At 46.6% G+C, this 12,056-nt stretch overlaps 1 protein-coding gene across 1 annotated transcript; it reads left to right on the top strand.

The window, feature by feature from the left end:
- Positions 1 to 1,780: 1,780 nt before the first annotated feature.
- Positions 1,781 to 4,698, top strand: LOC124670460 (probable 5'-adenylylsulfate reductase 1, chloroplastic). Its single transcript, XM_047206957.1, has 5 exons — positions 1,781 to 1,945; positions 2,179 to 2,467; positions 3,257 to 3,743; positions 3,835 to 4,149; positions 4,244 to 4,698. The coding sequence occupies exons 1-5, from the start codon at positions 1,888 to 1,890 to the stop codon at positions 4,472 to 4,474; spliced, it is 1,380 nt and encodes a 459-aa protein (XP_047062913.1). The 5' UTR covers positions 1,781 to 1,887; the 3' UTR covers positions 4,475 to 4,698.
- Positions 4,699 to 12,056: the final 7,358 nt, after the last annotated feature.

Here is a 12,056-nt window from a genome sequence, read left to right as displayed (position 1 = left end):
AGCGAGATGTATGTGGTGACTTCGTCAATTTCAAGATCTATCGGATTATTTGTTTGGATTCAGTGTCTCGGAAGTTCTCATAGAGGCAGGGTGTACGCGCGTTCATAGGAGGTGAATGTAATGTACGTATTTGTGAGCGTCTGAGTCTGTACTATATTTCATAAAAAGGAAATTCCCTCAAGACACGGGGTGAGCGCTAGCCGCCATAATAGAGGACCTCGCCTCATCCCTTTTTTGCGAAAATCCACCAATGTATTAACAATCATTCATATTAGTACAAAGAATCTAAAAAAATGATAAATTGGTCTCGCCTCATCCTTTCTTGCCACCGTCGCAAGAATTTTGAATAAGGCATGGAACTCAAACACCGAGCGCCGCACCACCACGATACCATGCCAAGGGGGAAGAAAAAGCCAATAAAAACGATATAGGAGGAGCGAGATTGGGCAACCTTGACTTTCTTGGTTGAGATAGCGTGCCCTAGAGCCATGCGTTGCACGAGGCCTCCCACGCCCTCGAGACCAACTTAGCCTAGGATCGATGACCAGACATCCGTCTAGTCGATCCCCGAGCCCTATGCAAGTACCCTCCACCATCTTTCGATACCGTTCCTCGACAATTCGGCGCCCATAAGAGGCCGAAGTGTCGCATGACCCGACCTCCTTGTAACCCAAGCTAGCTATGCAATACTGCAACTCCCACACACCACTTACTTATTGCAACCCTAACCACAATTACATCAACGAGGCCTCCATGTTAGCATGCCCCGCTTTGTTTTTACTGCCACTTCTACGCCGTCGGTTGCTTCTTCTCGTTGTCCATCATGGCCTTTTGAGGAGGCAATCATGTACTACAATCAATAAAACGTTGATGCATGTAGGATAGCAAATGCAGAAAACAATCGGTGGGAAATCAGTCGTCCGTCCCAAGTGTAAAATCAACATTAGTTGCACTCCCTCTGTCCACAAAAGAATTCTTAAGTTTGTCAAAATATGCATGTATATAGACATGTTTTAGTGTGTATTATCTCTGTTTCAAAGAATAAGACGCACACGTATTACAAGACGAACTTTAACCATAAAAATTGAGCAACAAAGTTTTAATTATATTATATGTAATTTGTATAATTGAATTCGTATTGAAAAGCACTTTCTGATGATGCTAATTTTATAGAAACAATATTTATATATTTAAAGTAATTCTTGGTTAAACAAAAAGCACAAAAAACAAGGACGCCTTATTCTTTAAAAGAGGGAGTAGATACATGTAAATTTGACAATGTTGAGACATGCTTTTGTGGACGGAGGGAGTATTACTTCCTCCATCATAAAAAAGAGGATGTTGCAGATTTGTTTATATAAATATATCAATACACTAAATCTCGTCTAGTTAAATGCAAATTTACACAAATCTATGTCTTTTTTTTTCGGGGTCGGAGGAAGCAGATGAATCGACATTTCCTAGTTTAGTACTGTAGATGTACGAACAGACGTGGCATGTGAGGTGGAGGAAGGTAGGCGGAGCGCGGCATCCAGACGCCCACACAGCCGTCCAACTCAGCAGATCCCGTGCCAGCCTCGCTGCCATGTGGCGCCCACACGCCAATGGCCCTTTCCGCGGTGCCAAGTGACGCCACTGCTTCGATCGGCCAGAAAACCCTGACGCCCCCCGCCAATAGAAAGCCTGGCAGGTGGCCCCTCCGGCTGCCGCTCCTGAAACCCGTCCAGGTACAATGAACCTGGGCTCCCGCCCGAGCTATATGTAAAGCCCCATTCCCACCGTACGCCACAGAGAAAACACACGAGTCAAACGCATTCGCCAACTCGGCCAAAACATCCCTGTGAATTTGTTGTGAAGGTGCGGAAGGATTCGAGCGCGGCATAAACAATGGCTTCCGCTACTGCTTCCATCTCGTCGCACTCCATCGCCCCACGCGATCTCAAAGGTGAGGATGATTCTTCTTCTTCAGCTCTGCCTTTCGAATTTGTAGTTTCAAATTTCTGGCAATGATGGTCACGCGGTTCGCATTTAGTCAGAAAGTTTGATAAATTTTGGTCAGAATTAAAAAAAATTTTGCCATTTCGTGAGAAAATTCCGGAGTTCTCGATATTGAATTCCTCTGCATTCCTCCACAAGAAACAGTTCGTCTGAATTTGCTCCGTTGTTTTGCCCGTGCAGCCGTGAGGATTGGAGCCGTGAGGCAGCAGGTGGCCGTGGTTCCATCCGCCCTGGCGGCGAAGAGCCAGCGCGCTAGGGCGGTGCGGCCGCTGCGCGCGGCGGAGCCGGCGAGGAAGCCGGTTTCTGCCTCTGCTGCCGCAGCGCCGGTGGCGCCGGTGGAGGAGGAGGTGTCCGACGCGGCGGCCGTGGACTACGAGGCCCTGGCGCAGGAGCTGGTGGGCGCGTCGCCGCTGGAGATCATGGATCGGGCGCTCGACCTCTTCGGATCCGAAATCGCCATCGCCTTCAGGTGAGAAACACGCACTGCTCATGTATTTTGTGAGGTCTTGGATCCTAGAATACGTTGCTGGATACCACCCGTTTCGCTGCGTTACCGTTAACGTACGTAATCTCCTCTCGTGTGGTTCCCGTGGAGCATCTCGGTATCTTCAGAACGAGTGGTCGTGGAGATTCCTGGTCTTGCTAGCCCGATCCTCAGCTGATAACTCAGTACGCGATTGTGATTTCAATGGCTGGTTTCAGCTTTATGCTACTGACAAGTGGGTCTGCAAAATTGTGATCTTTGGGTACGAGTATTAAAATAGGAAAAAGGGGCGGGTCGGGTCCGGTTGGCAACTGCACTTGCTGGTTGTTGATCAACGAATCTAGACAGTTGAACAGAACTGTGAGGACGTCTAGGTTCATTTTGCCCGTTGTCTGAGACCAAGAGCTAGAATCATGGCCCACCAGCCACGCACAAGCGGACAGAACATGCGCTTGAATATCACACGGAACAGAGAAAAGCTTTGGCGCGAAAGGCTGATAGCAGCCTAAATAGATTCCGTTACGTATCGACCTCACTTTTTGGTTCCAATCCTTTATTAGGAGCACGACCGCATTGTTGCTAGCAACTTGAACCTGCCGTGTATTCTTGGTAACAGCTTGTACTCCTCAAGATTGATGCTTCTTAGTTTGTTCTTATGCTAAACAATCACGAGTATTAGAGTATCCTGGCACACAAACATTGACAAATCTTTCATTACACGCACAAGAAAGTGTTTGGCGTTTCGCTGATGTCGATTCGTTCTGGAATGTGCAGCGGTGCGGAGGACGTTGCGCTGATCGAGTACGCGAAGCTGACAGGGCGGCCCTTCAGGGTGTTCAGCCTGGACACAGGGCGCCTGAACCCGGAGACGTACCAGCTGTTCGACAAGGTGGAGAAACACTACGGCATCCACATCGAGTACACCTTCCCGGAGGCCGGCGAGGTGCAGGACCTGGTGAGGAGCAAGGGCCTCTTCTCCTTCTACGAGGACGGCCACCAGGAGTGCTGCAGGGTGAGGAAGGTGCGGCCACTGAGGAAAGCCCTCAAGGGTCTCAAGGCCTGGATCACCGGCCAGAGGAAGGACCAGTCCCCTGGCACCAGGGCCAGCATCCCTGTTGTTCAGGTTGATCCTTCTTTTGAAGGGCTGGATGGTGGAGCTGGTAGCTTGATTAAGTGGAACCCTGTTGCCAATGTGGAGGGCAAGGACGTGTGGACCTTCCTCAGGACCATGGATGTCCCTGTGAACGCCCTGCATGCTCAAGTAAGTGCTATTGCAGTAATGCAGTGGTGTATTTTGGAGATCTATATCTACACAGGTAACTGACCATCGTGCACTGAACATTGTGTTTCAGGGATACGTCTCCATTGGATGCGAGCCCTGCACCAGGCCCGTCTTGCCGGGGCAGCATGAGAGGGAAGGGCGGTGGTGGTGGGAGGATGCGGCTGCCAAGGAGTGCGGCCTCCACAAGGGCAACATCGAGAAGGACGGCGCACCCAAGGTCGGTGTCAACGGCAATGGCTCGGCGGAGGCCAGCGCTCCGGACATCTTCCAGAGCCAGGCTATCGTCAACCTCACCCGGCCAGGGATTGAGAACCTCTTGCGGCTCGAGAACCGCACAGAGCCGTGGCTCACTGTCCTCTACGCTCCCTGGTGCCCGTTCTGTCAGGTATAAACCGAGTTACCAATTTGTACCTTTTTTTTCACTTGCGTCAGAACCGAGAATTATGGTTGCTGAATCGATCTTATGATGTGTTGTACAGGCGATGGAGGCGTCGTACGTCGAGCTCGCCGAGAAGCTGAGCGGTTCAGGCATCAAGGTTGCCAAGTTCCGCGCTGACGGCGAGCAGAAGCCGTTCGCGCAGGCGGAGCTGCAGCTACAGAGCTTCCCGACGATCCTCCTCTTCCCCAGCCGCACCGCGAGGCCCATCAAGTACCCATCCGAGAAGAGGGACGTCGACTCGCTCCTCGCCTTCGTCAACAGCCTCAGATAGGGTGGTCGGGGAACCGGAGAACCATCGTTCTCTGCATTGTACTGTACTGGCGGCGTCTAGTAGGCACTGTATAAGCAAGAGAACGGTTCAAAATATCAAACGAAATGTTGTAGACAGGGTGGGGAGGCAGGGACAGCGTCAAAATGAAAGCTCCTCCATTATAAAGGGCTGGGATTTGTGTGTAGCTGTAGTTAGCAATAAGGAGAGATTTGTAAGGGTTTGAACCAAGGAAAAAAATAGCACGCTATAACAAAATAGCGTGGGTCTAAAAATACGCTATTAGCATGTTATAGCGTCGTTATTAATCGCGAATAATAGCGCTATATGCCGGAATAGCGTAGCGTCGGCTCTCCAGATATGCTATAGCGTGCTATTAGCGTTGGAATAGCGCGCTATTTTTTTCCATGGTTTGAACTAAGAGTATAGTTATGAAAGTTTTGATCGGAGGCTTCACCTAGAATTGGCAGCATATCACTTACTTTCACTCGTAAACCAAATATCCATTTAAGCACCATCAATCACGAAGCTTGGAGGGCTTGTCAAATCCAAATTACTAAGCGTCCTTTTTTTACATGGCGTAACGATTTCTGCCCCCTAGGCTGTGTATTCATATCATATTGGGCAGGTCTTAATCCTAGCAGGAACAGCAAGATTTGAGGGAATGTGCAAATGTTCTTCAAGAATGGCCTTGATAGGAGAAATGTCGAGACCTCCTGTTCATAATATAGCAAGGATCACAGCTGTTCCGATGAATGATCAACCTGATGATGCCATGGAGGAAGATGATCACTGATAGAGGAAGCAGGAGAGAAGAATATGTACAGTATGTTGGAATAGTAGATGCTGAATTAGAAATGCAAAGAGCAAAAGGCCCGTTTTGAAGAACCTTTTTTTTAACAGGGATAGGCTACGAAGGGCCTGGATACTGCATTAAACATAAAGCGGTGTGGTACAAAATACATAAGGAACCTCCAAGAACAGGTCCCTAGCTTTTACAGAATAGACCCTGAACAAATAGAAGAAAAAGCAATCGGGTCCTCCGACACCGCCGGCGATCACAGGACTCAAGCGACGGCCGTCGCCACCAGCACCGGGGACTAGACCACTTGGTGCAGTGGAGAGGATGAGCTCCGCCGCGAGTCCACGATAGGGCCTCCGATGGAGGTTGGAGAAAACTTGACGCAACGCCGGCACCAGACTCCAGAGTTGCTGCCCGCCAGGATCAAAGGTCGGCTGCCAATCTTGGGCCGCCGAGGATGAACTCCAAACAACCGCAGTATCACGTACTCCCCAGCCTCTCCCAACACCGCAGAACACTTCAGCTAGCTTATTCTTCTCCTCGCCTCCACGGCCGGCCAGAAGAGAGAGCGGCATCCGTGAGCTCCAGTAGCAGAGAAGACCGATGAACCGCTTATTGAAGAAGACCTCACCGGGTCTGCAAACCACGCCTTGCTTCCACCTCGGAAACCTGATGCCACGGAAAAGCACCAACACAACTAGCCTCCAGAAGATGGGGAAAATGGCCTTATTGGGGGAGATGCCTAGCTTCATCATCCTCCCAGCCCACAGCTCTAGCCACCAGAGCCGAGCGCACCTGATCCGGCCGATGAGATCCAGCGACCTACTCCCAATCTCCACTAAGGGTAAACCTACACTAAAACATGCCCTAATACTACTACCGGCGCCCTTCCTTTGCCTACTCCAGCCTGATGGGTTCGTTACATGGAAAACAAAATATTTTTACCATGAATAAGAACAAAACCAAGATCCAATCTAGGAAAAGCCAAGATCTAATCTATGAAGATCGAAGCAACGAGATAGATGAGAACTTACCCTCGTAGATCCAAAGCCTTAACGAGATCAGATCTCGTGGTTGATGTAGACGATCGTTCCGGTGCTGCAATCCGGCAGCACTTCCGTACTCGGTCACACGTACGGTGTCGATGAAGTCCTTCCTCCCCGTTCCAGCGGGCAGCGGGGGTGTGGTAGATCCCCTCGGAATCCCAGCAGCACGATGGTGTGGTGGTGGGGGTGGTGGAGGATAAAAACTGCAGGGCTTCGCCAAGCCGGTGCAGAGTTGTGGTGGAGGAGAGAGGGGGGCGGCCAAGGTTAGGGTTGAAGGGATGGTGCGCCCCCTGCCCCCTCCCCTCTTTATATAAGGGGAGGGTCGGTTGGGGAAACCCTAAGGGCTGGCCGACTTGGGCCTTGAGGGGCTGTGTGCTTGGCCCATTAGGGCTGGGCTGCACCCTCTCGGCTCATGTTGGACCTCCAAGGATCATGGGCCCACTAGTGGACCCCTCGGAACCTTCTAGAACCTTCCCAGTCTTCCATCGGAAAAAACCCGAACTTTTCCGAACCCCAGAAATCAACTTCCCTTATATGAATCTTATTCTCCAGACCATTCCGGACCTCCTCGTGATGTCCTGGATCCCATCCGAGACTCCGAAAAACATTCGGTCTCCATCTCATATTCTGAAGCTACTATACAACATCGAACCTTAAGCGCGTCACCCTACGGTTCGTGAACTATGCGGACATGATCGAGACCCCTCTCCGATCAATAACCAATAGCGGGACCTGGAGATCCATAATGGCTCCCACACATTCAGCGATAGCTTAGTGATCGATTGAACCATTAACATACGATACTGATTCCATTTGTCGCGCGATACTTTACTTGTCCGAGGTTTGATCATCGGTATCTCCATACCTAGTTCAACCTCGATACCGACAAGTACTCTTTACTCGTACCGTGGTATGTCATCTCTTGTGACCTTGTCACATGCTTGCAAGCTAATTAGATGACATTCCACCGAGAGGTCCCAGAGTATATCTATCCGTCATCGGGATGGACGAATCCCACTCTTGATCCATATGCCTCAACTCATACTTTCCGAATACTCAATCCCATCTTTATAACCACCCATTTTCGTAGTGGCGTTTGATGTAATCAAAGTACCCATCCGGTGTCGAAGGACTAGGTTACTACGTATCGAAAGCTTATAGCAAGTTGAACTTAATGACTTGATCTTATGCTATGATTACTATGGGTGTGTGTCCATCACATCATTCACCTAATGATATGATCTTGTTATTAATAACATCCAATGTTCATGATCAGGAAACCATGATCATCTATTAATCAACAAGCTAGTTAAACGAGAGGCTTACTAGGGACTTTGGTTGTTTACACAAACACATGTATTAATGTTTCCGGTTAATACAATTATAGCATGGGGTGTAAACATTTATCATGAACACTAATATTTAACATACTACTTTATTATTGCCTCTCGGGCATATCTCCAACAGTCTCCCACTTGCACTAGAGACAATAATCTAGTTTACATTTATAAAGATATAACACCTTGGCCTTCTGGTGCTTATCATGTTTTGCTCACGGGAGAGGTTTCAGTCAACGAATCTGACATGCTCAGAAACGTATGTATTTTGCAATCCATTTGCTTCTCCACGCATCACTCATTTTCCAAATGAGTCGGCATTAATCGTATATGTTCAGTTTTCTGGTGGAACAACCTTAATTTCGCGGTCTGAAATATGTCACTAATATTGTCACACACAATATAGCTTCAAAGTTCTGACACTATCGGAACTACACCAAGTTCTCAAATAACTCCTCGACTCAAACACTCTCGGTCATTGTCAAAACAATGACATACTCTGCCTTCGTTTGTAGAATCCGTCACAATATTTAGAACTCATCTAAATCTAGCATAGACTTCTTCTAGCTCATTGTGCTACCTTTTAATGAACACTTAGCCTAATTGAGATTGAATTTTATTTTTATATGTGACCAAACTAATATCGGTGAAACGCCTTACATCGATTTGTTTGTCATTACCTCATACAAAACTATATATCCTCGGCTCTTCCAAAGTACTCAAGGATATTCTTACTGTTGTCCAATGATCGCCGCATAGATCATTCTGATATTTGATCCTAACTCTTTAGAGTACAATACATCTGATTGTGTACATATTATTCATGATCTAAAATCACTCATGTGTTTTTACTCATTAAGTGTCAAATACTGTAAGGGTATATTGCCCCTATGTGTGGTTTTGGTAATTAGTGACAACCCCTATGGACTAATGTTTTCATTAAGTTTATATGAAGGAATATTTAATAGGTACTACTTGTATTCCATGTGTTGGATTCAAGTATGGATGCGATGAAGATAAAAGATATACCTTGAGTATTGGCATCAAGATCATCAATTTGAAGACATATATGTGATATGATCAAGAAAAAATAAATTAAGGAGTTCTTGTGTGGAGCTCAATATTTTCCATGCTCTAGCTTATGTGATAAGCAATGAATGATCGAGATCTTGAGTGCTTGATTCCAAGTGAAGAATTCAAGTTATGGCTCTAAGTCGGTGTCATGATAGTCTCATAAGTTGAGCTATGGTTGACTAAGATTTAGAGCATGCAAACAAATGAAGAATTCTATATACACCTCAAGATATTATGCTAGAGCATGAGAAGATACAAGGTTGACCAATACAAAGAGTGAAGAATAGATTCAAGATTGGTCAACACATGAAGCATGAAGAATATGCCACGAGAAGTCATGTGGTATGGTAAGCCATGTCAATTATGCTTTATGAACTAACCCATCATATATGTTCCCTTGTGTTGTCTATGTGGGTTAGGTATCTTTCTGTGGGCATGCATCAAAAGTGAGATCTCATATAGCCCATGAGAGGATGACGTCAAGTGGTGATCGTCATCAAGGTTGAGTTGGGAAAGTTCAAGTTGAGCATCTCAAGAGGATCATATGCTTGAAGCTTGCCGTCTATTTGGTGATAATGGACATGTGAAGATGTGCATCAATGGAGCTTTCCCATCATGGTGTATGGGGGAGCATTTGTGAGTCTTCACGAAGTAAAGATGATCAAGTGAGGCATTCTGGCTTAAGTGGAGCTTGAAGAGTGATCATCAAGATCAAGCGGGACGCGCAAGGCAAAGATATGGCCTTGCTAGATTTTCCTTTTACCGGTCTCAAGGTGGTTGTTGGGAGACCGGATTATAGGATAAATACCGCACTATAAAGAGGGGCTTTAGGTTGGGTTACTTGATCACATCGTCTTAGGGAGCTCAACCCTTTGCATACTTTGCATATCCCTATTACTTCTTGGTGTTTCTCTGTGTGAGGTTCTTGAGTTTGTTGCTAGCTTTACAACAAGCCCAAGTTCATCAAAAACGGAATCCGCATGCATCTTCTATTGCGTTTTCAAGTTTGGATGTCTTCATAGTTTCTTGACGGTGGAAGACTCCCTCTCTAGAATCTCTAAAAATATCCTGTGAGGAGTCTCCATATTTCCAACAAAATTGGTTTCATGTCAATCAGAGTTCTGGAGCATTTTATATTTTAAAGAAAAAGAAAAAGGGTTTTGGCCTGAGGCAGTCCGGCCCACCGCCCGGAACCACCGGCCGTGGCACCGGCCAGCCCGACGCCAACCGGCCCCTGGACCGGTGCACACCGGGCACTATCCAGTAAGGTTTTCAGCTTCGCCCGGTGCTGGCCCGGCCTGAGGTCCAGTTTGGACGGGACTGGTCCGACCCCACGCCCGGTCGGACCGGCCTGTGGACCGGATGCCCCGGCGCGGGCCGGCTCCTGCTACGGTGACATCCGGGGCCATGTTCTATATATCACTGATCCTCCCCGGTCACGGCCCGACGCCATGCCCGGTTTGGACCGGACGGTCCGGCTTGTGGCCCGGTCTGACCGGCCCCTGCGCCAGATGGCCTGACCCTAGGCCCGGTTGACCGTCCTCCTCGACTGTGCTGAGCTAGACTCTTCCCCAACGGTTAGATTTTGGATTGGGTTATAAATAGGCCTTCTTCCACCTTGGGGTTCGTTAGTTCTTCCACTCTCTCTTCTCCATTGTTGACTTTGAATAACTTTCCCTATCTCTTGATTCCCCCATGATTCTTGCTCATTCTTGAGGGATCTAAGAGAGGAGATCTAGATCTACAACTCCACCAATCCATTCCTCCTCTTTGTTAGGGGAACTCTTGGGATCTAGATCTTGGAGTCATTTGTTGATTTCCTCCTTGTTCTTCCCCTGTAATATCATCCTAGCATTTGTTGGTTTGGTGGGATTTGAGTGTGAAGGATTTGAACACCTCTAGTGTTCTTGCTTTGCATCATTACATAGTGTTGAGCTCTCCACCACGATTAGTTCGAGTGAGAGACCGTGAGCTTGTTACTCTTGGAGGGTGACCTCCTAGTTGGCTTGGTTTGGTGTCCCGGTGACCTCTTCGTGAAAGATTGTGAAGGGGGCCAGGCTTCTCCTTCGTGGAGCTTGTGAAGTGGTTGTGGAGCTTGCCATCTCCGGAGCGGAGGAAAAGCTAGCCATAAGGAAAGGGCTATTCCTTCGTGGGATAGGCTCGGAGAATAGGGTGAGCCTTCGTGGCGTTGGGAAATCATTCGTGGGACCTCCACCCCTCCAAACGTGACGTACCTTCTTGCAAAGGAAGGGAACACGTGAATACATCTTCGTCTCTGTGTGCCTCGGTTATTTCTATACCCGAGCTTACTTTCCTTGTGATAGCCATCGTGCTTGAAGTACATATATCTTGCTATCACTTGTGCTACATATATCTTGTGCCTATATTGCTTAGCTCTAGTTGTTGTTGTTGCACTTAGGTGAGCCTAGCATATTTAAGATTTGTGCTTGTAAAATAAACATTAGTTTTATTCTGCATTCTTACAAGCCAAATCCGTAAGAGTTTTTAAAACGCCTATTCACCCCCCTCTAGGAGACATCTCGTCCTTTCAAATACATTCAAGTCTTGTTAAACCTTCACATGGAAAAGAACACCTTCTTAATGTTTCGTATTGAACTATTTCAATATTCATTCTATGTACTTTGACTTAAACTTACTATGCGATTCAATCTATCTTCATAGATCTTGATGATAAATATGTTTTAGTCAATATCCTTTCATTGAAGTTAATTCACAATGAAACCTTTTAATCACATCAAGTACATAATTACATTATTTATAATCAATAATATGTCATTCACATATAATATTATAACTATGTCTCAGTGCTCCCACTTAATTTCTTGCAAATTCAAGCATCTTCATCGTTTCTGATGAAATCAAAACTCTGTGATTATTTCATCCAGTGAAGATTCCAACTCCGTGATACTTACTTCATCCAGTGAAGTTTGTATACATATCTAGTATTCCACGAACTAGCAAAACTCTTGGTTTGTATCTAGTATACATCCTTTATACACACTTCTGGTAAGGAATGTATTTCTGCCATCCTACTATCATATCTCATTAAATAAATATGTAGCGATTACTAGAATAATCCACATAGACTATAAGCATCGCTACGGAAGATCTAATCTTATTGTAGTCAACTCTTTGAACTTTTTCGTAAACAACTTTTCGACAAGTCGAGCTTCTTCAAGGATATTCCATCCAAGTCCATCAATTTTATAGATCCATTTACTTTCAAAAAGTATTCACCTATCTTTGGATTTCATGGCGCTTAGCCATTTTAACGGAGTCAGGGCCCATCATAACTTCTTTGTATG

This window comes from Lolium rigidum, chromosome 7, assembly GCF_022539505.1.
Source record: "Lolium rigidum isolate FL_2022 chromosome 7, APGP_CSIRO_Lrig_0.1, whole genome shotgun sequence".
Classification (NCBI taxonomy): domain Eukaryota; kingdom Viridiplantae; phylum Streptophyta; class Magnoliopsida; order Poales; family Poaceae; genus Lolium; species Lolium rigidum.
This window is presented reverse-complemented; position numbering and strand designations above follow the sequence as displayed.

What these genes read in the sequence shown, in the direction of transcription:
- LOC124670460 (XM_047206957.1), top strand. Translation starts at nt 1,888, where the DNA reads ATGGCTTCCGCTACTGCTTCCATCTCGTCGCACTCCATCGCCCCACGC. An exon ending in CGCCCCACGCGATCTCAAAG is followed by an intron (nt 1,946 to 2,178) that starts GTGAGGATGATT and finishes TTGCCCGTGCAG; the next exon opens with CCGTGAGGATTGGAGCCGTG. An exon ending in GAAATCGCCATCGCCTTCAG is followed by an intron (nt 2,468 to 3,256) that starts GTGAGAAACACG and finishes TGGAATGTGCAG; the next exon opens with CGGTGCGGAGGACGTTGCGC.